General features: G+C 37.0%; 5 protein-coding genes across 7 annotated transcripts in view; 2 read left to right on the top strand and 3 right to left on the bottom strand.

The window, feature by feature from the left end:
- Window positions 1–669: 669 nt before the first annotated feature.
- Window positions 670–3759, top strand: gamt (guanidinoacetate N-methyltransferase). The gene is made up of 6 exons (XM_056734999.1): window positions 670–1013; window positions 2657–2802; window positions 2909–2972; window positions 3074–3141; window positions 3245–3355; window positions 3451–3759. Exons 1-6 carry the CDS (start codon window positions 839–841, stop codon window positions 3589–3591), a joined length of 705 nt encoding a protein of 234 aa, XP_056590977.1. The 5' UTR covers window positions 670–838; the 3' UTR covers window positions 3592–3759.
- A 1309-nt stretch (window positions 3760–5068) lies between these two features.
- ndufs7 (NADH:ubiquinone oxidoreductase core subunit S7) lies at window positions 5069–9009 on the bottom strand. Its single transcript, XM_056735421.1, has 8 exons — window positions 8931–9009; window positions 8314–8350; window positions 8003–8071; window positions 7504–7621; window positions 7195–7374; window positions 5688–5734; window positions 5436–5524; window positions 5069–5315 (listed from the first exon to the last, which is right to left on the bottom strand). The coding sequence occupies exons 1-8, from the start codon at window positions 8944–8946 to the stop codon at window positions 5218–5220; spliced, it is 654 nt and encodes a 217-aa protein (XP_056591399.1). The 5' UTR covers window positions 8947–9009; the 3' UTR covers window positions 5069–5217.
- A 1948-nt stretch (window positions 9010–10957) lies between these two features.
- Window positions 10958–12376, top strand: LOC130410640 (furin-like). Its single transcript, XM_056735422.1, has 3 exons — window positions 10958–11079; window positions 11770–11889; window positions 11985–12376. The coding sequence occupies exons 2-3, from the start codon at window positions 11790–11792 to the stop codon at window positions 12374–12376; spliced, it is 492 nt and encodes a 163-aa protein (XP_056591400.1). The 5' UTR covers window positions 10958–11079; window positions 11770–11789.
- Window positions 12377–12433: 57 nt separating this feature from the next.
- On the bottom strand, window positions 12434–16265 carry ctdspl3 (CTD (carboxy-terminal domain, RNA polymerase II, polypeptide A) small phosphatase like 3). The gene is made up of 11 exons (XM_056735420.1): window positions 15979–16265; window positions 15246–15369; window positions 15048–15161; window positions 14802–14910; window positions 14500–14617; window positions 14139–14225; window positions 13689–13751; window positions 13519–13598; window positions 13120–13246; window positions 12912–13007; window positions 12434–12821 (listed from the first exon to the last, which is right to left on the bottom strand). The coding sequence occupies exons 1-11, from the start codon at window positions 16093–16095 to the stop codon at window positions 12756–12758; spliced, it is 1101 nt and encodes a 366-aa protein (XP_056591398.1). The 5' UTR covers window positions 16096–16265; the 3' UTR covers window positions 12434–12755.
- Window positions 16266–16982: 717 nt separating this feature from the next.
- The window catches only part of arid3a (AT rich interactive domain 3A (BRIGHT-like)), a 31440-nt gene continuing 23058 nt past the window's right edge, over window positions 16983–25364 (bottom strand). For all 3 annotated transcript variants that reach the window (XM_056735005.1, XM_056735003.1, XM_056735004.1), the window contains exons 4-9: window positions 24257–24329; window positions 23540–23723; window positions 23057–23304; window positions 22700–22966; window positions 20630–20719; window positions 16983–20544 (exon numbers count right to left, since the gene is read on the bottom strand). In XM_056735005.1, coding sequence (XP_056590983.1) covers window positions 20408–20544; window positions 20630–20719; window positions 22700–22966; window positions 23057–23304; window positions 23540–23723; window positions 24257–24329 — 999 coding nt within the window. In that variant the 3' untranslated portion in view covers window positions 16983–20407. The remainder of the gene's footprint in view (window positions 20545–20629; window positions 20720–22699; window positions 22967–23056; window positions 23305–23539; window positions 23724–24256; window positions 24330–25364) is intronic.

Genomic DNA, 25364 nt, shown 5'->3' on the forward strand with positions numbered 1-25364 from the left:
AGTAGTCAAGGACATATGTGCCGTATTTGATCAGACATTTAAACTTAACATGTATAGTGTAGTGAAGCTGTTGCAAAATATATATATACTGTTCCAATAAATGGACATGTTAAATGGCATTACTTATCACGTGAATAACAGTCACGTTGTTTTAAAGAGATTACTGCATTCCACCATAATGGATTTTCAGCTTGTATTAGGGAGAAGAGAACATACATTATGATAGACATTTTGTTCCCCTGAAAACTTTTACCATGTACCAATTTATTAAACATAAATGAATGATGATCTTGCATTTTGCAATCCCTGGAATTTGAAGACCCCTAGTACCATCAAGTGTGTGAGAGAGCAGCCTGCAAAATATTGACTGAAATGTTGACCAAATCTGCAAGAATGTGGCCATCTGGCATTTGCATAGTTCAAAAAGTCCACTTGCTCTATGAAGTTGCACAACCGTAGCTATCAGTTTCATGTGATTGGAGCTGATACTTTTACACACAATCTTACATTTGCTCTTCACATAGTATTCAGTACACTGTAAATGATATTACTGTACCTTTAAGGTAATGCATAACCAAGTAGGCCATTGCTAACGAAAAGTGGGGAAGGTTACAGCTGCTGGGTTAACCATCATGAATCAGAAGAGGTCCAGCTGTCATTCAGCAATAGACACCACCCCCTTCTCAAAGTGAACCATACTCACTCTCTCACTGCACTGATTCTTGCACAATCAGCAGTTCTTAATATATATAACACTCAAGACAAGTCAGAGACGATCTCTTTAGCCACTGCGCTTACGCACAAAAACCCATTTGTCAACATTCAATAATAATCCACCATGACCACCGATCAGCCGATCTTCTCAAAGGGGGAGAACTGCAAACAAGTGTGGCACGACGCGAATGCTGACTACAATGAGACCGACACACACCTGGAGATCATGGGCAAACCCGTTATGGAGCGCTGGGAGACTCCGTACATGCACTCACTTGCAACAGTTGCCGCATCTAAAGGTAATTTTAATCGAGACAACCCAGTTTGTTTTTATTTATAGTCTCGCCGAGGTCGAGATGTTGGTTTAAAGCGTAGTGGCGTTTGCTGGTGGATTAAAAGTGACTTTATTACAAAGCTACAGACAGTATGCAAACATTGGACGTATCTGTCAAAACTGTATGTGCTAAATCTACTATGGCACACAATTAGCGTATGATGACGCGCGTCCAATCACACTGGGTAATTAATATTCATAAGCAGCGCCTTCACAATAGTGGGATCAGAAAATTCCTACGTGAGCTTTCGCATTACAGAGAACTCGTCTGATGAAACCGTTTATCTACCCTTTTATCGGACTGACACGTGATTGTGCCACGGCAACAGATGTGCAGTTCCCCTCAAACCTCACAAGCGAATAAACTAGCACTAAAAGTTTAACCCTGTGGGACTCATTTTGAAATGTTAAAAATCGTAGCTTCATCGGAACGAGATGACATTTGAATACTTTTGTCATTTTAGCACTGTAACACAAAACAAATATGGATATGATTCGTATATGTCAAAGGGTCGCAAAAAAAAGTCAAACTTCGCTCCTTCGCGGTCAGAAATGATTTAGGAAATGAATGGGAAATGTGGAAAAAATATGAAAACTCCGGGAAAGTCTTGGTGGTACAAACTACAAATCGTCCATTGTGCATTAAAAATTGCACAGATATCAAGGTGTGACACTCTAAAATATCAAGAGTTTTGATATTCGGCTGCAGCAGAGCAAATTTTGAAAATGTGTTAAATCAAATCACAAAATGAAATAAAAAAGAACAAAAGAGGCTGTCTCTGACACACACATACAAGCACACGCATGTGCACGTACACACACGTACTCACGCACGCACGCACACAGGAACCTAGAAGTGATACCATGCCATGACACATGTTTTTACTTTTTTGACAACCAGGTGGCACTAATCTGCTTTTCAAAGTTGGGATTTTAACGGCCTGGTATCTGTTTTGGTATCTCATAGAAAAATTATGTTTAAAAATATTTGACAAAATTGTAAAAAATAAATGTAAAAAATGATATTGTTTTCAATGGGTAGAACATTTGATCATGCTTATAGCATAAATATTATTCAGTACCATACAATTCTCTCAAAATGCAAAATATGAAATATTTCAAACAAAAATATATTACATATATAGTAAGATTTGCTTACACGGATTCAAACGCACAGCATTATTTGCGCATACACCTATCTCCACAGAGCATGTTTGACTTCAAAGGTTTACCACGTGAATCTCTAGAAATGCTGTTTATTTGAGAAGGGTCTCGGACGCCTATTTTTACTCCTCCGTGAAATATTAGCTCCCACAGCTTCAGGGAAAGACCTTTATACCGTGGCCATTGCTCTGTCATATCTGTCTTAGAGTACAGCGTAAATTGCCACTACATAGAACAAATTGTGCTTGTTTTATAAAAGAAAAATATTATACGCTACATGCAATATTTAGTCAATGCACTGATTAAAATACACAGCAATGGCGTGTAATGATATATGTAAAAAGTGCAATTGCAAACAAGATCAAAAAGAGTCTGGAAGCAATAAATAAGAAAAAACGTGTTTGATATCAAAAAAGCGTGTCTTCTGTCTTTTTGGGAATGTAGGTGGAAGAGTGCTTGAGATTGGCTTTGGAATGGCCATAGCAGCTACAAAAGTGGAGTCCTTCCCCATTGAAGAGCATTGGATCATTGAGTGTAATGACGGGGTATTCCAGAGACTGCAGGAGTGGGCCAAGAGTCAGCCACATAAAGTACAGCGCAAAATATTTCTTTAAACACCAGTCACCCTTTTAAGTGGTCATATTTTTGGTTTGCTATTTTTTTGTATACCACTAAATGGTTGTGCTCTTTACGCAGGTTGTTCCTTTGAAAGGCCTGTGGGAAGATGTAGTGCCAACCCTACCTGACAATCATTTTGATGGTAAGATATCTAATACTCTTTGATGTAAGAACGTGTGTTGTTCGATTCTTGTTATATATTTAAGATGTGAGAAATATACTGTACCTATATGTTTGTCACAGGCATTCTTTATGACACATACCCTCTGTCAGAAGAGACTTGGCACACGCATCAGTTCAACTTCATTAAGGTACATCAGAAATCAGATTATACAGTACTAGGGAATAATTGCTGTCATTGACCAAACTCAGGTCTTTGAACTGCTCGCTTATCTTGATGCACTTTGTTCATAGGGTCATGCTAACAGACTGCTAAAGCCCGGCGGTGTGCTCACGTACTGTAATCTCACTTCCTGGGGCGACCTGCTGAAAAGTAAATACGACGACATTGAGAAAATGTTCCAGGTGGGTAAAAGTACTATGAGTTAACGTAAGTGAGGCTTATGTAATACTTCATGGTTTGATGCTTTGTTGGGCCATCTGGGTTTTCTTCTCTTTAGGAGACACAAGTGTCCCACCTTGTGGAAGCTGGATTCAAAAAAGAGAAGATCAGCACCACGCTGATGGACATCAGTCCTCCCAGTGAATGCAAATATTATTCCTTTAATAAGATGATCACACCCACTATTCTTAAAGAATAAAAGAACACGCTGTGTTTTATATAAATAACATTCTAAATTTGTTTTGTCTCGGTAGCCTTCCAATTGTTTTCATTTATAACTTCATAAATGAATCGGTTTTTATAAATGACTAGTTATGCCAAATTTCTTTTTTCAAATATACTACATGAAATAAACAATTACTGTTTACATTTGTAGTCTGTTGTGGTTCATATACCTTATTTTTTATTTTAACATGGGAAGTTTCAACCATGCTACATCGGAGGGTACAACGAACACCTCTGACCTAGATATAGCTCACTGAACACGTCGAAAAACTCTCGAAGTTTTTATGTCGACCACATCTTCTAGTGCAGTGTGTCTAAAACCTGTTCCCCTAACACCACTACCCGCACACATTTTCTCTCATCTAACAAGCCTGCAAGAACTGGGTGTCGCTTTCATGAGAGGGGCTTTCATGTAGTGTTGGAAAGAAGTGTCAAAGGATGCCACCTAATGTATTTCTGGAGTATTTAGGTGTTAGTATTTTGCTCAAGAACACAATGCTGAAAATGCTGGAAATCTCATAATTACACAATTAGAATTAATTGGTTAAGCATACACAATTTACACATTACTGAGTTATGGTACATCATGTTGTCCTATGATATTAGGCACTTTAAAACTGCACAATTTAGAGAGGTAAACACTAACCACCGATTTGATTTAGTCAATTTCTGTTAAACTCTGCCAGTCCACAGACACTTCTTATATTGGTGGGTCTAATATTGGATCATCAAATCTATAAATTGTGAGATATAGTCGCTTTTGAAAGCTTGGAACCTTCCCTCAATTTTGCATTTTTTTTTTCTTCCCAAATCCTCTCTCCCCAGTGAAAATAAAAAAAAATTATATTCAATTTCATATTTATCACACAAACTCACAAGACACGAGACGGCAGTAGAGTAGCATTACATAGTAATTGTCAAAATTTTTACAGCTTTCTGTAAAATAAGACAATATTTTTCAATTTACTCCAATATGTGGGTACCGGACTTTCAAATTCTGGTAAAAATGCAAAATATGGACCAGAGCTGTTAAACTGTTACTTCAATCATGTTACATTAAAAATATATATTTTCTTGTATTTGCATTTATATTCACGAAAGGATCTTTGTAAATCTCATTACGGTGTCATTTTTACTGCATTACAATGAAAAGCATTTTAATGATTTGGAAAAAATCCTAAATTAAAGAGAACACCACAAATATAAGCATGACAAATACAAATTTAAGCCCATGTTTTGCACTTCATGTATTTAAAACTATGATCCACAATTATGTGAGGTCTACCTGAATGTGTTAGATTTGGATATATCTTTATTATATTGATTGTGTGACTCAAATCCTAGGATTCTACCATCCTCAAAGTTGGGCTAGATGGTCACACGTATTACAATTATGCATACATTGATGAACAAAATACAAATCCATGAATAAAAAAATTATTTCACTCCTCTCAGCATTTATAAAGTACTTTATTGTGGATACAAAGAAGAGGAGCTCAAGGAGGGTTCAATCTAGAGAAGCTCCTGAGAAATACATTTTCTTAGCCCAACAAGTGACCAGACTTAAATAAACATTTTAACAGACACACACAATCACTTCTCACTTGCGATACCAAATTTGCATTTTCTTCTCTCGTTTGATCTTCCTCTGTAACTGCAGTATTCCATAAAGCAGGGCCTCAGCAGTTGGAGGGCAACCTGTAGAACAGGCACAAATTATATATATATTTTTAAAAACAATTAAGAAATATTCTTGTAAAAAATCGAAATAAGCCATCGGTCATTATTCCTGCTAATTATTCGAAACTTGAAACACACCTGGGACGTAGATGTCCACTGGCACGATACGATCACAGCCCCGCACCACCGAATAAGAGTAATGATAGTAGCCTCCACCATTAGCACAGCTAGCAGAAGAAAAAACTAATTAGTTTCAGTCTGCAAAAACATATTACATAATGAACTCGACCATTAAAACACTTGATTCACCAAGTATTTAGTCTTATAAATCTAAAGCAAAATCTGTCAACTTATTTCTCAAGAAAGAAAATAATAAACAGTGTTTCTTACCTTCCCATTGAAACGACGTATCTGGGCTCAGGCATCTGATCATATACCTGCCATAACACAGACATACACATGAAGTCTCTAATACAGTAGCAAACCTTCAGGGCTCTTAGTAATGACCTATACTATCGTACAAATAATATTAAAATACTTAAAAATCTTAGTTTCAATTAAAGTCGGCCAATTTTCCCTATAAGATATGTATATTTGACTTCCTAGATCGATCCGGACTATCCACGTGAGATTTCCAAGTCTCAAAAGAGTAATTAAGATCACGTAGAGTCGCAGTTCTTGATGATATACGCTTTCTTCGCTGTCTGCGCATGCTTCAAGAAGTCGAACACATGGTTACGTCGTGGGGCCTTCGATGAGTCTATTGCTGAAAGTACTGTTGTGTTGTATAAATCAATGAAAGTGATCAATTTTGAGTGAAAGTAAAACTGACCAATCATATCATCTTTCTAAACGGACGCGCTTTGTTTTTTGCTAACATTATACCATCTTGGGGGTTGTTCACCTGCAGTCTCGTAAAGCGGAAGGACCCGAAGTTGCCATAAAACTTCAAAAAAAAAAAAAAAAAGGGAAAAGTCAAAACAGCATGTGGATGAACTTTATTATAAAAACTCAGGAAAAAAGGGGAAAGGCTGATAAACGTTCAAAACAACAGAAGGAAGGCTTTGTATCAATTAATTTATTACTTTTATTTTTTAGTTATTTATGATTTATTAGGCCGTCGTGCCCACATTCATTCTGGTTGCTGATGTGCACATATGTTTACGTTGCTTTATAAAAAAATGAGTGATTTCGACTGTGGTCAGTCTTAAAGGAAAAGTTCATCTCAATATTTAAAATTGTGTTATTTTTTACTCACCTCCCGGTGTCTTCAGAACACAAATATGGTACATATGGTACATTTATTATGGTCAGTTCCATACGTTTAGTTCGCTTTACCAGTTTAATATTAAGAATTATTATAATCATAGTTTATTCGCTGGTGAATCTCTGTTTACTGTCTGCTAGTGTAGTCACCGGTTTCTGAGAGCAGTCTCATGAGGTGTCTTTTTTAAACGGGTATTGTGTTCTTCAGTCTGTTTTGGTTTAATGATAAGGCTGGGGGACAGTGTCTGTCTTGTGTGGCTCGCTGATCGCAATGCACATGTGTAATAATGAATTGCATTGCGTTTTATTTTAGTGAGAACTGTATTGCTATGCTGTTCAGATTGTTGCGTTTCAAGTCTGGATACATTGTAAATGTATCATTTGGTATGTTTGATGGTATAATAATGTATGTGCACTTATATAGAAAAGAACAGTAAGGTAAAACCTTACTGTACTGTGGTAAGTGTGTGTTTTGGGGGGTTGCATGTGCGCAGAGGGCCAAGGCTCAAACATCACGGTTCCTACTGCTCTAACGAAACCATGTAAGAAACCATGTCATTTAATTAAAGGAATATTACCTAAAAGTAATAAACATAATGGTAACTTATTCAAACTGATATGGTGTGGATACCTTTCGTAAAGCAGGGGCCATTTTATTGGTTAATGTTCCGGCGACGATCATGACATCAGACTGCCTAGGGCTGGCTCTAAATACAACACCAAATCGATCCATGTCATAACGTGGAGCGGCCATGTGCATCATCTCCACAGCACAACAAGCCAGGCCAAAGGTCATGGGCCACAAGGAGCTCTAAATACAAGCACAGATTTTTCATTTAGTTGCTATAGGAAGAGTACAATCCTTTTTTGCTTCAAAACATAACCTCTCAATACAAAGCAAAAATTGCACAGATTTAGCTTCTCTTATAGTTTAACATACCCTGCGCGCCCAGTTGACCAGATCATCCAGCTTGGTAACTATGTATTCACCCTTGCTGCTGAGCGATGAGGCTGGTTTTGGTGCTAATGCTGTGCTTTTCTCTCTGAATGGGACAAGGCTGGAAAAACGTCGGTACACTGAGTTTCACTTGTTAATCAACGCATAATAAACACTTTCAACATCAGTAAAAATAGGAATATTTGCTTTAAGACAAATAATAATATCTACTTAATTCATTTATACATTATACAGGTCACAGTTCAAAAGTACAGTAAATATGTTCTGATTACTAACTACAGAAGTGTTATTATCTGTTTACTACAATAAGCATTTGCTTATCATAGTGCTGCACTGCAATGACACAATCCTTCATTAATTCATCCTGTAAAGTTTGTTTTTGAAGTCAACATAGATATAGTTTAGAATAGAGATGAATATGTTAGTTCTTGACAGGACAATCTGGCAACACACAACCAGAAGAGAATAATATATTTCACACCTTGTGGAGCTTTCATCCTTTGTGTCTGTCAGTGGAACTTTTTTATGAGCAGCAAAAGATGAAATGGCCCTACATTACAAATATACAAAAAAAATACATGACACTAATTAATCATTAGAATAGAGCAATAATGAAGATAAATATATAGAAAAATAAAGAAAAAAGATCACAAATGATAAAAAAACAATTATATGGCGTTCTAACGAGACAAAATCACGTTGCTTGACGTGTTTACTATAGAAGGCAAAAGTACAACTACTGTGAGTCTATGACAACAAAAGTTTAACGATGCAAAGGAAATCAAAACTTACCTTATATTAAAGGAGCCAAGGGCGGGAAGGCGTGAAACTAAAATAATAACACATATGTCATTATTCAATGATCGTGTAAATTACTGTTCTGTATGACATGTACCAACCTAAAATACACTCAACTATTTTTGTATAACAAAACTACAATATTTATGTTAAAAGCACCTCATATAGACAAACGAGCATATAACGACCAGCAAAATAACTTTGAAAATATTCCATTCCATTGAATTAAATATTGTTTTTAATTTCGCAAAAAATACACGTTATTCACCATTAGCCTTAATACGTTTAAACTTTAAAGAAACCGTTGAATTTCAACAACATAAACATAAATTATGTCTGCGTTTCGAAAGGTTGATGCTGTTGAAACATGACTTTAATGTTTGTGAATAATGTCAAATGTTTGTTTGCATGCGACAGTCAATCTCAGATCAGTCATGTTAAGTAACAAGGTCAGTGTGTAAATCTCTTATGACACGAAAACATTCTCTTAACAACGGAAGACACATTACAGTGAAGTAATATTTGATGCAACTAATCTACTTATCATGCAGTAAGAACAATTCTCCATTGGCTTTAAACAAAAACGTCTAGATTTAAACTCGTTCGCTCACCCATCAACGCCGCCATCTTTGCATAACACCTACTTCCGGTTGTGACGGATGCGACTTCCTTGTCTCGGTTATAAAAGACCTTACATAATAACATAGAATGGGAACTTTAAACTATTATTTTATTATTTACAAACCCAGTGCAACACAAAACATTAACATTTAAGGCACTTTTACGTAAACTAAAATTCTACGTTAATTACGGTTACAATTACGAAATAACAAGAATAATATTAACAACAATATTACTGAATAAAAATACACAAAGAGATGAATAAACAAAGTAAGTTAGCGGAGCAAGTCGCATTCTCATGCAGTTCACATATAAAATCTGCAAAATTTCTGTAAAATCACAACACATCTCAACTTCTTTTTTGATATATAATTGGTCAAATGTGTATTAATTTAAATCTGTAAAAGTAAAGTTAAATACGAACTTAACATTTGTGTAGTAAGCAAAATGTGATAACGGTCAGTGTAAACAACGGCCAGTCATGATGAGGATGTATAAAGTGTTATTATTATTTCTGATGTGTATGTCAGTGTCTGAGACCTACATCTGGTGGAGACTGCAGTTAAAAGACCCGCAGCAGGTGATCACAGACACAAAACAATGAGTTATTTATGTAGGAAAGGTGTGCTCATTAACATAGCATTACAAAAAAGTAGTAGTGTTTGGTGGTTTGTCTTTTTTCTGTAGTTCTTTTATGCTTTTATTTCTTTGTGTTGATTCTCAGTGTGGTTTTACTTCATATGTCATGGTTAAACACCACGGTTTCATCGGCTTCAACATATTTAACAAACATCATGTGTCCCAGACTTCCGGTAGACCTGATTGTTTTAATTTAATTACAATCGACAAAGAATAAACTCGTTATATAAATTGATATGTATTTAATTTAATTAAAGAACCAAACACAGACCGGAAGTTAACTTTGGGCAAGCCATGTGTATTATTGTTGTTTATTCATTTATTCGTTTTCTTTAATTCTTACAAAACCATGGTTAATTTTCCACGGTTTTACTACAGTAACCACAGTTTAACAGTGATATTTGTAGTTAAACTAGATAATTACAATTTTACTATAAATAATATTAAAGATCATATATCATATTTTTAATGGCTTATGTCAACATGGTGTCAAAGAAGCATTAAAAATAGGTTTTCCTCTCCATTCATCTAAAATCAATTTTAACAGCAGTCAAGATAGATAAATGACTGGTTGGTCGGCTTTGAAGTGCGTTTATAACAGCTGCCACTGTCATTATTACAACTGATTATAATCATTATTCATGCATGGCAAATTTGATGGATAAAAATTACCACATGAAACAAAGAGCCTTGCATTTGAATTCATTCCAGCTGCATTATTTACATAACCACAGCATGAAAAAGAACTAAAGGTATCGGATAGTCGCTTTAATATTGATTCATTCAGTCTTAATGATAGCACTGTTCATGTGATACTGCAGGTGTTGCAAACCTTGGAGGGATACTTCACCAAATTTTTTAATTCGGTCATCATTTATTCACCTCCGAGTCTGTATAAATGTCTTTGTTCTGATGAACACGGAGAAAGATATTTGGAAAAATGCTTATAACCAGACAGATTTGGCCCTCCATTGACTCCCATAGTAGGAAAAAATACAATGGTAGTCAAAAGTGCCCCACAACTGTTTGCTGTCCTACATTCTTCAAAATATCTTAATTTGTGTTCAACTGAACAAAATAAAATCCTACTATGCGAGTCAATGGGGGGGCAAGATCTGTTTGGTTAAAAGCATTCTTCCTTTCTCAGTGTTCATCAGAACAAAGACATTCATATAGATTTGGAACAAATCGTGGGTGAGTAGATGATGACAGAATGTTTGGGCGAAGAATTCCTTTGAGGATCTAACCCTCGCAAACACACAATGTGCCCTCAATATCTCCATCAGCTCAGTCAGGTCAAACATTCGTACTGGTCTTGAAACAACAGATGTAGACATGACAGGGGGTTATATTTCAACTGATCTTTCTTTTCCAGACCACTGGACTGGTCCTGCGAGGGATTTCATGAGTGGCCTTTTGTACATAAACAGTTCTGGGACAAAGCTCAAGCTGGATATTGGGATCTTCAAACAGAAAGTACCAACAACCTTGATAGAAGCGGTATGTTTCCAAACCCCAAGTCACAGGCATGAATATGATTTAATATTATATTATGCAAGCTCAACCCTGCGGTGTCTGTGGGACCTGTTTTCAAAACTATACATTTTTAACATTTACATTTAAGATAAACATGTTTTTTGACTTACGTTTTTTCTTTTTTAGTGCAAGAAAATAATGTTTTTTTCTTTAACCAAACAAACAATGTAACCCTGCCCATACTACAATGGAAAATGTAATGGATTTAGAGATTATAATCAGAATTGTATTGTTTTTAATGGGTATGTGATGGATTCTATTAGTCGGACGGTTATTCTTATTGGAATAAACAAAAATACATTTTGTATCGGTTTATGGAAAAAGCTAATGGTTCATAATGGTATTTTAATGGAAACCATTAGAATGTCTGTAATGGTTTCTATAGTTTTTCAGTAAATGTAAATTACAAATATTAGCCATTTGTTGCAATTAAACAGCTATAAAGTATTATGACACCATTTGTTTTGTTCAAACAAATAATGCTCTGGTTCCACTATAGACCAAAACACCACATGGGTTCAGAACACCTTTTTAAAGTTTATCATTTTTGGTTAATAACTGACAATTAAAAGCATTTTTCAACAAAAAATCTCTTCACAATGGAGGTTAGCACTTGAAAATAAATTGTATCGTTTACTTTGTCTCTCAATTTAGAGCTTCCATCTCAGGTTCAGATGGAGCTGTATGGAACTAAGAAGCACATGATCCATCACCGTCTGAGGCGACATATTGTACCGAACTGTGAGATTAAAGACCAATATGGAACTTGTGAGGGTACTAGATACTGCAAAGATCTTTAGTTTGTATTTCGTGGTTTACATTAAAATCTGTTAATCATGACAAATTATCTTCCAATACATATATTCCAGTGTGTGCCTACCCCTATTATCTGTATGAGAAGTTCTGCCTGGCGTCCTGTCCACCTCATCATTACGAAGAAGATGGAAACAGGAGTCGTCCCTCTCGCACCTGCGTTCCATGTCATCAAACGTGCAACACCTGCTACGGTCCACTTAACACACAGTGTCTCGCCTGTCCCCCCTTCTCCACCCCTGACCCAAATGAGGGTACCTGCAAGTACGGCGAGTACACCTGGGAAAGGGCCAGAAGGCGGCAGGAGCCAGAGATGTGTATCATACTGACACTGTTTTTTGTGTTGCTATTAATATTGACAACATGTGCTACTGGTTTTTTATACAGAAATGATGATGCCCAGACTGAAGCCATCGCCATTGAGATGGTGGAGAGAAGTCATGTATGAAATAAAAGGCCATGAAAGGAGCCTGATGAAGTTATGATCCGTGTTGGGTCTCTTGGGTCAGTTTTCTGAACATGTGTTTTTCTTATTTTATTGGTTATTGAAAATGCCAAAAAAAAATTAAAATATCCTTTGACGCACAACACAAATGAATAAACACTGTTTACAGTGTAAAATGCAAAATGGAAAAAAAACACTCCAATAGAACTGACCTGTACAAAGATCGAGGTTTATCAATAAATTAAAGATTCTAGCCCTTATCTGCACGAGAGAGTCAGAACACCAGCTGACCATCATGACAACAACACATTTAGCTTTGGCTAGCATATAACTTGTGAATTGACTTGCATTCATGGAAATGGATTTCTGTTTATACAAAGATTCAGTCTTCAGTTAGCAGCCTGTGAAAGTGGTCAGTTCTCTTCTTCAGAACATTTCTAAAGTCCTCCTGCAAACACAATAAGCAAACACAATCATCATGACTATCATAACATGACATGTAGAAATCTACGGATTCATATTTCATTCAAACACTCACCGCCTGCACTAGTTTCTCCAAGTACGGGATGAGTTTTTGCAGCTCGCGATCCTCTTTGTCTCCATTCCAGCTCTTTATGGGAATCATATTCATCAGCTGTTAAAAACAAACACAGATGAACACACAATATTCATACTGAAATGACAAACATCAAACCTTCTTTAACATGTTACAAAACCTGCACATTGTGCAGTAAAGACAGACGTACGTGATAAGGGAAAGTGTGAGGGGCGTTGTCTAGGATGACGGTTTTCGACAGGTCTCTCTCCAGCACGTTCAAGTCTTTAATGTAGTGTCCGAGCACACAAGCACAGTCGTCCTGATACAAACGATGTCTTGGAACGAAGACAAACATACAAGTAAGTAGAGGTTGATACTTTCATTCTTTCCTTTAAGAGAACATTTTTAAGAGTTGTGTTTGGTTCTGTCAGAACAGAAAATAAACAGATTGCAATTCTATTCTGTGCCACTAGGGGGTGTCGAAAGGTACATCATGACTTTTTTATATAAATTGTTCTGCACAATAAAAACAAGTACCAGGGTGTTTCAGAAGTAGAATGACACTTAGAGATACTGAATGTTTGCTTGCTGTCAGCACATGCTTCACCTGAAGAGCTTTTTACTAGGGTCCAATAGGTCCACAATCTTTTCTGCATATTCTTTCTTAGCAGACGTATAAACGAACATCTGAAACAGAAAACAAACAAATATATTAATTCATGTACAATAACCAGAGTTTGGCAATCACCCCTGAGAAACAATCAGTCTTTGTTTTACCTCATAATGCTTCGTCATGGCTTGCAGAAACTCTTTCACATATGGCCTGAGGATCAGGTAGACCTGTGACAAAACACTTTATGAATGATACACATCTTACTCACTTTAAAAGGACAGTTCACGCAAAAATAAAAATTCTGTCATCATTTACTCGCGCTCAGATTTGTCCAAACCTGCATAAATTAATTTGTTGATTGGTAAAATAAATACTTTGGGAGTCAATTGGGGATGAGATCGGTTTGGTTACTGACATTCTTCTAAATATCTTCCGTTGTGCTTAGCAGAACAAAGAAATGGTCATAGGTTTGGAACAACCTGAGGGGTGAGTAAATGATGACAGAACTTACATTTTTGGGAGAGCTATCCCTTTAAAAGAAACTTCTGAATACAAACAGCCGACTAATGGATTTATACTATTTCAAAAAACATTTGAGTAAAAGATTTACCAACCTGGTATTTGTGATCTTGAAATCGGGTGTTGAATGTGTATTCAGCATCAGGAATCACATTGAGCGAACTGAACACGAGGGTTTCATCCTATGGTCATACAAAAATAAGAGCCACATATGATCAGAGCTTCTCCTACACTGTAATTACTAACAGAATAGCAAACTTAAGAGCAAAAAAACGTGTCTTATAGAACAGATACCCATCAACACACATTCACAAGTATTGCAACTTAACCAATCGCAACAAGACAACATTTAAGCAACAGACAATTTGTCTGTCGACACAAAGCGTTGTGAGTGACACAACACAAATCACACATTACAGCCAATCAGAACGCTTAATAAAAACAGTTAACACTCACCAAATCAAGCACGAGGGTAGAAGCAGGTATGCTCCTCGTCTTTGGTGGAATGTCTCGCACCGCTGAAACGGGTCTGGACTGTTGTGATCGGTTTGGTATGTTCTTGATAAACGTGAAACTAAAGACAAAACAAGCATTAAACATAAAAAGCATATAAACATGCATGTGAACATTTACAACTGAATCACAATGTTAAACAAACATGTTTATTACATAACTATATGAATTATTATACAAAAAAAGGAAGCGACTCCAAACAGTGTTGTTTATGTCCAGCAAAACGATCTATAGAAGAGACTCACGGGCTAAAGACTTCATCGTTCTCTTCATCCTCTGAGAGAGGGCTCATGGCACTATAGCCAAACACACGGTGTTCAGGACTGAAGAGTGCACTACAGGTGGATTGTTCACCTATCAAACAGTATAAGTGTTAAAAAAGTAACATAAGCCTTTATTTACTTCTGACACTAACTGACAACAGTATTGACTGTCAATAGGTTGCTTTACAGTCTTAATTCTGTTCTTCTCTACTCTGTGTCTGAACTCACTGTCTTTGGGAGGTGTGAGGAAGTGCACTGCAGGAGAATAAAGGCTTCGAGCTGCAGGATTCAATGAAGAATGTCGTTCCCGGAGGTGACGAAGAGGTGTCTTGAAATCAGATTCTGAATTTTGAGATATTGGAAAAAGATCACGTCATCAGTAGACCCTTATTGAACATGCATTTATGTCAAGTGTGACTAAATTACCTTTACAGTCATCAGTTAATAAAGCTTTTCTTCTTCCATGTTTAATGCGTGGACGTTTGGCCGCTGTTGGGACATGATCGGGGTCCAGATCAGAGCAGAGAAGAACGTCTACCTCATTCTCATCCTAAAGCAAGACACATGGGAGACATGACAGCCAGGCAATAAGTAAACACACAAAAATATATTAAAATACAGCTATTTATTTCCAAAATTAAAGTTTTTAATAGAATAATGTATATTCCTAAATATTACGTGAGGTTGTGTATATTACTATTTTATAAATAAACTTTAAGTACAATGTTATTTTAATATTTCGCATTTAATAGAACAGAACCTCAAGACCCATGTGCTCCTTCCTCAACAATACACAGAAGAGCTGATTGGCCGAGAAACAACGCAGTCATAAATCTGAAATCCTATTGGCTACGAGGAACTTCATACCGCATATCAGCACGTCAATAATTCCAACTTTGAGCACTCCTATTTAACAATCGTAATTATTCATTTTACATGGTCATATATAGTATGTCTATCAGTATGCTTTTTAGGCGAAATATTTTCGAGCAGTTCAATTCGCGATCTCAACCTAACGTTTCCGTCAACTTCGCAGCTGTTAGCATCATGCTAACCAGGCCCGTGCGGAGCATTTCAAATGAAGAAACACGCGCACAACAGATTCGAACACATGCAGAAATAATAATAAACATGCTAACGTTAATATAGCTCGACTGACCGGTGTCTGGGCCAACGGAGTCTGTGGTAAGGTTACAGCCAGCTCTGTAGCGGCTCGACGGCGGCGGGAGGGTGTCGTTGGGTTTTCATTCAAAATGTTTCTCGAGCGAAGTCTCATTTTCCGCTAGGCCTGATTAAAAATAAGTATTCAACAACCATAAGAGCTTTAAACGACGCTCACGATTAACACAATAATCCGACAATCAGGTTAATATCCATGAGTCTGTTCCGTGACGTCGCGCTGTTTTCAGACTGCCACAGTTTAAAATGAAAGAAGACGCATTTCAGCTCTATCCAATCAGCAGGCACGCTTCTGACTGGGGGCGGGACTTCGGATACAAACAGTAGAAACGTGACGATTGCTTCCCATCGAAATGTCATTTAATTTTAGAAAACAGTTATTAAAGCAAAATTAAGGTTTCAATCTTTAACTTCAATTTCTGCATTGCTATATTAGTCTAAATGCAAGGCGTGTTTTACAGTATTGTGGGAAGGTCTTTATGGAGCTAAACAGCCTTGTCATAGATCTGAGAAATGTGGCCAACCATGATTACCACCACAATAAAAGACAAATTAATATTCAACTGGACAATTTTTCACTGTATGTGTACACATACAGTTAACATGATCATTTAGGGCACATAACGATTGAGGAAAGATTAAGCGGTTTTGACTTTGTGCACTTTCAGCAATCACTTAACTTACAATATTAGAAATATATATATTTGACATAATATACCTTTACATGGGTTAGAATCTTTCACTATATCTTTTCACTAAAAGATAGGAAAGGACTCCCAATATAAGCATGTACTACTTACATTTTAACATTTTCCTTTGCATTTCATGGACGATTTTATCTTTATTGGAAATGTGTTTGTTCATCTGTATCGGAACAATCTCTGTCTAACACCAAGGACCAATTTATTGCAATACACTGTGTTCATGTTCACTGTATATTACACCCACAAAAACCTTAAATAAATTTCTCAATGCACTTCATCGTTGCATCAGAATTAGATTTTATTGTTTTTTCAATATTTTGTATACAGCTGTAGATCTCAAATTTTGAAAATCAAACATTGAAACATCTGATGCTTGACAATTATCGAATGTCAACTTCAAAAGACAACAAAACTCATCAACATTAACTTTTTTCCAAAACAAAGAAATTCTAAACATCAGAAAACAGACACACCCAAACTGAAGCTCCTGAATTACCAGTACATTACAACATATAAAAGCCACAGAATTAGTCAAAAGACCATTGTTTGTTTAAAAGAAAAAAATGTCTGAACTATACATTTGTTTTGCACGTGTGTTTGGGTAACAACAATTGATTCAGAGTGGAAGGTACAGTTCGTCTAAAATCTATAGTCGATCTGTGATATTCCCAGGCCATATCAGCACTTTTGTGGACATTCTTTGGACACCCCTCCCCCTTATTATATATCGATATATTTCTTCTCAAAATAAAGTTAATTATTCACACAAAGAGAGATTAGGATAAATAGGTTAGGATTGTCTTTGTCCTTCACCCCCAGAGGAAGCGGTCAAGAGGTTGACATTACACAATTTAAAGAAAAAAAATACACAGAACGCCGCATTGCATTCTTGCCTATGAGCAATTTTCTATTTCGTTTGAAACTAAGCAAGCAAACAACTCGAAAGCACTCACATAAAGAAGGGCTATTCAGATAAAAAAGAAAATTTAAACGACTAAAACATACTTATTGCATCTGCAATTTAAAGTAAAATAAAAAACCGAGTCAGTGTGCCAAGGCAAATATTTTGTATTTCCATTATAAAAAGGTAGAACAAACGTTACATGTGACCACAGTACTAGATGAACATACTGCATCTCTTTAACCAGAGGTAGAAGTGTATTTCCTGAGAAGACGACAAATGTCTTGTTTTAACGTAAAACCTAAGTTTCATTGCTGTCAATGTACTGAAAGTGAATTACTTAACTTTTAGTGTGACGTTAAGTTCAACAGAGTAAAAATGCACTATCAAAGCTTATGTTATGCAATAAAAGCTAAACGAGCTTGCGTGTTTTATTGTACAGCAATTTTGGTTGTCCTTGCAATAAAACTGACTACATTAGCATGCTATATTACTATTATTTTTGGAAAAATTGCATACATTAAGGCATTCATCAGAGCAAAAACTGAACTTTCTCATGGACACCTTTCAGGTCTTACTAAGCGTGGTAACAGTATTTTCTTAAAAAAAAAGACAATGGCATCTTTGATCGAAACGCACTGCTTAAAGGCCATCAGAAATTAAGTACTGTTACATTACATCGGTCATTGAGAGTATTCCAAGAAAGGGATAATGTACAAGCAGCTCATACATTATCCTGCTTATTACACGGCTACTTGCCACATGAGAATAAAAAAAAATCCACATGTAATGTGAATTTGAAATATTTTGTTAAGTCATTTTTAAAGAATGCAGACCTTCTGTGAAGCAGTTTACTTTCGGTTTTTAGGTAAGAAACGACATTCAAATGTCACGAACAGGCAACTTGGTTCAATCATTTGTAAATACAATATAATTAAAAGACATTTCATATTTAGTTTGTCTAAAAAACCTGTTGCAATGATTTGTTGCATCCAGGTTACCGTGTGTTATTGGTTTTGATAGGTTGTTATCTGGAAATAACGAATCTGCAAATGTCGTGACCGGCCAATCAGAATCAAGCATTCCAACAAGCAGTGTAATAAAGAGTGATGAAACGGAAGAAATCATTTAAGAACGTGCATTAAAGAGACAGTTAAACAGTTAAAACTCACAATTCAAGTGTTACCTAAGAAATCCCGTTCTACATGACAGCTCAGTAGATTTGATTCACGTGACACAAAAAGTTAATGATTTTCAGCAGATGAATGTTTTTTTGAGGTAGAGAGATTCTGGCTGTCCTCACTTAAAAGCTTGATATGTTAAGGTGTGCTGATGTATAAAACTGCACTACAATTCGCATTACAAAAATACGGATAGAACGGTAACAACGACTCCCAGACTGTTTCCGGTGTGGATGAGAAGGCGTTTAACTTCATGTTCAGAAACACGAAAACCACAGGAAGATGATTTGGATCAAATAAGGCCTCTTCTCTTCTGCCCAACTTAAAATGTCAGATTCATATTCAACTTCACATCACCCCACCAAACAGGCATTTTTGACCTTGCATACAGTGTAATGCTAGAGGAGCTTGACACGGTTCGATACAGCTACATGTTAACAGGAAAAACATCCTAGTCAATCAAAAACAACCCTGCAGGATGTGTTGCAATATTATAGAGAAAGCCACATCCTCCTGAACTCTAACAGGAGAGGTTTTATTCTGCGAGACACTGTTCAGAGAAACACCTGATATCAAATCTATCATTCTCACACTCTTACTGAACAAACACTGCGATAACCAACAACGGTGCTTGCGTTTCAAAATGAAGCACTGCATCATTAGACCCCTCAATAAAATTCAGGACTGAAACATGTTAAGCAGAAAGACACGAAGCAGTTAGTGTAGAAATCGAATGAGAGATGATCTGTGCGTGTAAATCCTAAATTGGAGTCAAACTGTGATTTTTGTCCACCGAGCGACACCAAATCTACCCTAATACAAGTTAAACATCCTGATCTGTTTTCACTTCCACTTTAGACCAAACTTGGGTTCAAAAAAAAGCATGCAAACTATGGCAGTTTTCATTCTGACGCCAGTCGTTGCCAGTAGTTGTGTCTATCTATAAATGCACGCTGTACTTCTACTAAATCAGCTTTTTTACCCTGATTGTTAACAATTAATGATAAGATCATTGGTGCCATAACAGATGGGAATCCATAGATGTGAATACTCAAAAGTAAAAAAAAAAAACTTCTGACCAAATTGTGTCAGTGAAGTAGGGTGTTCATCGGTCATCGTCAGCACGTCTATAAACTGTGCTAAAGGAAAACCTTCACAAGGCACTGCAGATACATAAAGACTAACAACAACAAAAAACAGCTACAATAATATATTAATAAATCAGACCCTTAAGCAGTTTGCATCACACGTTATAACAATAATACTATTGTTACTGTTTTTCCTAAAGATGAAAAGCTCTCGTCATTTAGAGACGATAAAACCCTATGAATCCTACGGCCGTTCGGTTTATGCCAGACAGTGTGCTCACAGAAAGAGAAATAAATTATTCACAGGTTTGCATGTACATTATATATCATCATCTTTATGATAAACTTTGTCTTTTTTTTATTTCTCTTGGCTCCTAAACAAAGGAGGGTGTAAATAAAAGACCTGAGCTAGTGTACTTCAAGTTGAGAACTGCTTATGTGATCCTGTATTGTTTCTATATATTTTTGGCATATCTTCTGTAGTAACTGAGGTTTTTTGGCTTTGGTTTTGCACTGAGAGGGAGAGTCTGAAGTGTTAAGGTGATTGGTTGTTTGAGGATGATGAGGTAGGCGTGTGGAGAACAGACTGAGAATGAGGTCCGCTGTTGGACGCGGAGGATTTTTTAGTTGCACCCAAAGGGGCCGGCGCTGCGGCCTGGGCGAAAAGAACCCCTGAAATGAGGAAACGGAAAGAGATTGGTCACAAAGCTAAGAACTGCAGGTACAGATTGAATACACTTCAATAATGACTCCTCACCGGTGTAGACGACTCCATTGAGCTCCACTGACATGCTGATGCTGTTTAAACCATTGGTGGTCAGGTTGAGGGCGGAGTCTGGCTTGCTCTCTGTCAGATAACAACACAACCCGTTAACCTTGATGAAAACTACTAGAAGTACATCACACTTTTCAAATGATTTCATGCATGTATTGTAAACAGAAAATGCAATATTTTGAATACAATTTTTTTTACTTTATTGGTCACAAGCCTAAGAATAACTAGGCAAAAAGGTATTTGCCTTTGCCAGCTGTTTGCGTTTTCGTGACTCAAAATTATATTTTTACTTGTTTTATGCTGTATAATAACTGTAATACTGTTATAAATTAAAATAAAATCTAGTAAATACTAAGATATAAAAACATTAAAATAAGCTACAAAAAATAAAATGCCTTTCAGTGTTTGGTTATTTGGCAAAAATCAGTGTTTGGTTATTTTTATCACAAATATACTTCTCAAGCTCTTGAATAATACAATTTAGAATAATAAAAATTCTAAGTATTTTGTTTTGAAATACAAATATCTAAAACATTTTAAATTCAGATAGATTTACCTGAAAGGTAAAGTGAAAAAAAAATACTTTTTGAAAATATTAACTTGCTTTTCGGAAGAACGTGTAAAATGTAGCACGCTTATGTTCAAAAACTGCCAATGGAGTAAGAAAAATAAACTTGAATGAAGTACTTCTACATAAAACATATTTCAATTCAAACATAAGTCAATACACGGGAGATACTCTGGCTTGTTTCAACTTCCAATATTTATTTCAGAAAACATAAAAAAATTCTTCAAGTAAACAAGAATATTTAGATATTTGTACCGTAAAATACAAATATATTGCTTACACCAGGGGGCGCAGTCTCATCGCAATTTCTCAACCCACTTTAACGAGTTCAAAAACAACCCCAAAAAGTACACGTGCAGTAGCATGGGAATTTTTTCAGTACTTGGTTCAGCTTCCGAGCAAAGACAAATTCTCACATTCTAACACTGCCGACCAATAAAGGAAGTCACGCTGCGTGGAGGCAGGGATTCCCCACACGAGACAACATCTCTTAAGGTCTCCTCATCTCTAGAGGTTTAAACTGGGTCAACACCTTCGGTTTTCTAATGACAAATTCTTCACACCACAACTTTTATGTAATTCACACTGATGTGAATTATGATCCAATCAGTGCAAATGGTAAATGTTCTTTTCTCCCATTCACAAGAATAATGCTGATGCTGAGTCAGAAACCTACTAGAATTGATGTTGTGGGAAAGCGAGAATGCCGGTGACTCACTATAGATGTGAGGCATATCACCTGAGAACCACTGATCTGTAAATCCACATGCTAGTAATACGGTTGGCCTGTGGTTACATTTCAGGCTAGTTCCTACTAAGAGACATTACCAGTGAATGATAATGTGTGAAGGGGTTGACCGCACTGCACTAGAAAACACAATGAGCTAATTTCATGACCTCAGGAACTTAAGTTGTATATTCCAGAGACATGTTTTCCCTGAAACATCAAACATGATACAACAGGTGCTTTCATCAGGTCGGCGTTTATGTGAAAGGACTAAACCACAGCAAGAACAACAATTGTGAGGGAACTTTGTGACTTTGTCAGTAATCGATATACAAAATGTCTTTTTTCTATACAACTAGTTTTTTATTTCAGAAACGATCAAACAATATTTCAAGTTTTTAAACGACTGGCGGCACGGCACTTATTAAAGTGAAAATTTTTGCCTTCACTCGCCATTAAACACAAAATTGCAGATTACTTTACGAATTTAAGTTTGTTGAAGTCAAAAATGACTGAGGTTAATTTTGCCGCAAAATCAAACCCGACAGCTCAACTTATAAATAATTTCAAGCTTACTGCCAAAAATCAAGGTTATTGTGCTGTTGCCAAATAACCGATTATTATCTTTTGCCAAAAATGTTATGGATTGAGGCTTTAATTTTGCAATTGAAGTCATATATTAAGAATAGAAAGAAATTAAACATGTTTCATATTTCATGTGTCAACATGGCAGAAACATCAGCCCATATATCTGTACCTTGATTGTTGATGCGGATGTTCATTGGGATCTGTGCCGTCATTGCCAGCAGGTTGTGCTGCAAGGCTCTCTGCAGAAGCCGCTGGTGTTCTTCCAGCGGGAGGGCGATCTTCTTCTCTGGGGGTTCGCCGGATTCTAGCTTTTCGCGTAGTTGTTCCAGCGCAGCCATCTGAGCGATAGTGGCCGCCTGCGCAGCTGCAGCCTGGGCTGCTGCTACAGAGTGAGAAGCCAGAGACATGGGCATACGTGAATGAATCCCATCATCATCTACAAAGACAAAAAGAGAACGAGATGAAACATTTAAAATAAAGCAGACTGTAAATCAAAAGAGCAACGTTTCTTCTTCAAAGGTCTCACCCTTTTTCACTTTCTGTAGGGATGAGAGCAAGGCACCGTTGCTGGGCAGGTTGATGCCCATTTGTGGCATTGTGAGCTTGGGTGAAGAGAGCATTGTGGGTGTTCCGTTGGGCGAATAGGTAAAGAGTGAGCCACCGAAGCCTTGCCTGCGTCCTTCCCGTCGGTTGCTATCGATAGCTACCTGCAGCTCGTTTGGGTTGCTGAGACTCCTCTTGTCACATTCATACGGGTAGAGATACTTCATGTATCTACAGAAGGGGCGAAAGAAAAACAAAAGATTTCCTGTTTTCAGTCTCGTACCTTAATTAGCTTTCGTAAGCTCACTCCAGTAAAGGCCCAAGCATCAACCCCTGTGGGACTCCTACTATCTTTCAGCCTTCACTACTCCTTCCACTACATTGTTTTTCAATTAAGGCATATGAACGCCAGATGCTCATATCTGGGTCCGGATCTACACATGTGCGCAGGTGTTTGTGGACGTACTGTGTTCTGAGAGTGAAGGCAGCACTGGTGATGGATGTGGGTAGGTTCAGGCCCTTCGTGATCTCCCTCCACAGCTTCTTATTTATGACCTCCACCAGCCCTCCCTTTTCCGTCACCAGCTGGTACAGCATATAGAGGTCCAGCACCTGCTTGGCCATGATGGGAATCCGGTTCACCGGCGTCCCTACAGAACAACAAGCAACTAGGTTAGCCACCCGCACGAAGAGTTCGCTCAACAAATCCATTTATTTTGTCAACAAAAGCATTCATATCAGTCTTCCACTAGGTCACATTTGTCAAGTTTTGGCTGTTTTTAGACAACAAAGGTAAGCTGACCTACACAGGGACGTTATAAGCAAGGCCATACATTTATGTACAAGTGAGACATGTAACAGATGTCAGACAACATTTTCTATGTGACATATGAAGCAGGTTCAAGCACGTTTGGATGACAACACCTCCAAGGCCGAATCATGAAACATACATATGTGTGTTTAACGTGGGAGTGTAAACATATGTACACGCAAGAACAAGAGCCCAGCTTTACCATGACACATACTATGGAAAATGCAACATGATTGTATTTAAAATATCTGAAAGATGAGCGTAGTGTTGATGTTAATTTCAGGAGCGGAGTCGGGGTGGTTCTAGATCAAAGTCGCACTTCATGACATCATGGAGTGATTATTTTAGCATAAAAAAATGGTGTATGCATACCTCTTTTTTGCATAAAGCTAAACAGATCATCCAAGAACTCTTTCCTCTTTGGTTCATTATCCAGTTCATAGAGCTGCAAATGAAAAAAAAAACACAAACAGAGAAAATATGTTAACAGAGCACTACTGCAAGTGATAAAACAATACTGAACTACCGTTAAAGTCATTTTGCCGATTTTCAACCTGCTTTGTATTGTTGCAATCTTGGTAGCATATGTATTTAAAATCACAAAAACTGCATGTGCATCAAAGTATAAAAGAGGATTTTCATTTCAAAATCGAATATATGGTTGTAACCAAACAAGCTCAATATACAACAGACAAACGCCTCAAGGATCTTATTGACAACACATGCCACATCATATGTCAAAAAGGTCAAGCTATTTAATCATGTACCGGAACACCAGTGACGGTAACCGAGCAACAACAAGCGATAATCGTCTCATTCTTTCTCACGGAAGCGTCTCACTTTCTTCCTCAGTTGATGAGGTCTCATTATCAGCACAGAGTGCTCTTGGAGTCGTCTGTGAGTGCAGAAGTAAGGGGGAGGGTTCCAGTTGACCCAGTGGTAGCGTTGGAGGCCAGAGGGTCAATTACATGATCTGTGCATTTTTGAGAAGTGCAAAGCTATAAATCTCTTAAAAACCTGCCCTTCTCTCCCTACATTTTCCACAATGTCTGATCAGTGCCTCCCTTGTTTTCACACACAATTCCACTGTACGCATTTCAAATCAGCTGCCCAACAGAGTCAATTAGAGCCTCCAAGTCTTTGTAACAGCGTCTGGATGTAAGGATCAGGATTGTAAAGGGATTAACAATTCTGGTTTATATTCAGATAAATCACATAATGATTTAATTGATGGGTGTCTCAATATGCCTGTTTTGACCAAACTTGAAATATTAATAACCATGACTATTGATATTGCATTAAAATGACACATGATATTATGGTAAATAATTCAGAGGCAGTATCTAGGCAACACTTCAACATAGTAGGTGGTGGTATTGCAGCAATTTAACCTTTTGATTTAAAATACCGGTGTATGGAGTTTGTAACCATTGTAGGATTCATTGGTAAAAAGAAGGAAATACAAAAGACAAATTTGACA

The sequence above is a fragment of the Triplophysa dalaica genome, chromosome 21, assembly GCF_015846415.1.
Source record: "Triplophysa dalaica isolate WHDGS20190420 chromosome 21, ASM1584641v1, whole genome shotgun sequence".
NCBI lineage: Eukaryota > Metazoa > Chordata > Actinopteri > Cypriniformes > Nemacheilidae > Triplophysa > Triplophysa dalaica.

Excerpts from the sequence above, each read along its gene's own strand:
- gamt (XM_056734999.1), top strand. The coding sequence starts at position 839 with ATGACCACCGATCAGCCGATCTTCTCAAAGGGGGAGAACTGCAAACAA. Across the intron at positions 1,014-2,656 it reads AACAGTTGCCGCATCTAAAG|GTGGAAGAGTGCTTGAGATT; the intron begins GTAATTTTAATC and ends TTGGGAATGTAG. Across the intron at positions 3,356-3,450 it reads ACATTGAGAAAATGTTCCAG|GAGACACAAGTGTCCCACCT; the intron begins GTGGGTAAAAGT and ends TCTTCTCTTTAG.
- ndufs7 (XM_056735421.1), bottom strand. Across the intron at positions 7,622-8,002 it reads AAGGATGAAAGCTCCACAAG|CCTTGTCCCATTCAGAGAGA; the intron begins GTGTGAAATATA and ends ACGTTTTTCCAG. Across the intron at positions 7,375-7,503 it reads TGGTCAACTGGGCGCGCAGG|AGCTCCTTGTGGCCCATGAC; the intron begins GTATGTTAAACT and ends GCTTGTATTTAG.
- LOC130410640 (XM_056735422.1), top strand. The coding sequence starts at position 11,790 with ATGGAGCTGTATGGAACTAAGAAGCACATGATCCATCACCGTCTGAGG. Across the intron at positions 11,890-11,984 it reads CCAATATGGAACTTGTGAGG|TGTGTGCCTACCCCTATTAT; the intron begins GTACTAGATACT and ends CATATATTCCAG.
- ctdspl3 (XM_056735420.1), bottom strand. The coding sequence starts at position 16,095 with ATGAGACTTCGCTCGAGAAACATTTTGAATGAAAACCCAACGACACCC. Across the intron at positions 14,911-15,047 it reads CCTCACACCTCCCAAAGACA|GTGAACAATCCACCTGTAGT; the intron begins GTGAGTTCAGAC and ends ACTGTTTGATAG. Across the intron at positions 12,822-12,911 it reads TGGAGAAACTAGTGCAGGCG|GAGGACTTTAGAAATGTTCT; the intron begins GTGAGTGTTTGA and ends TTGTGTTTGCAG.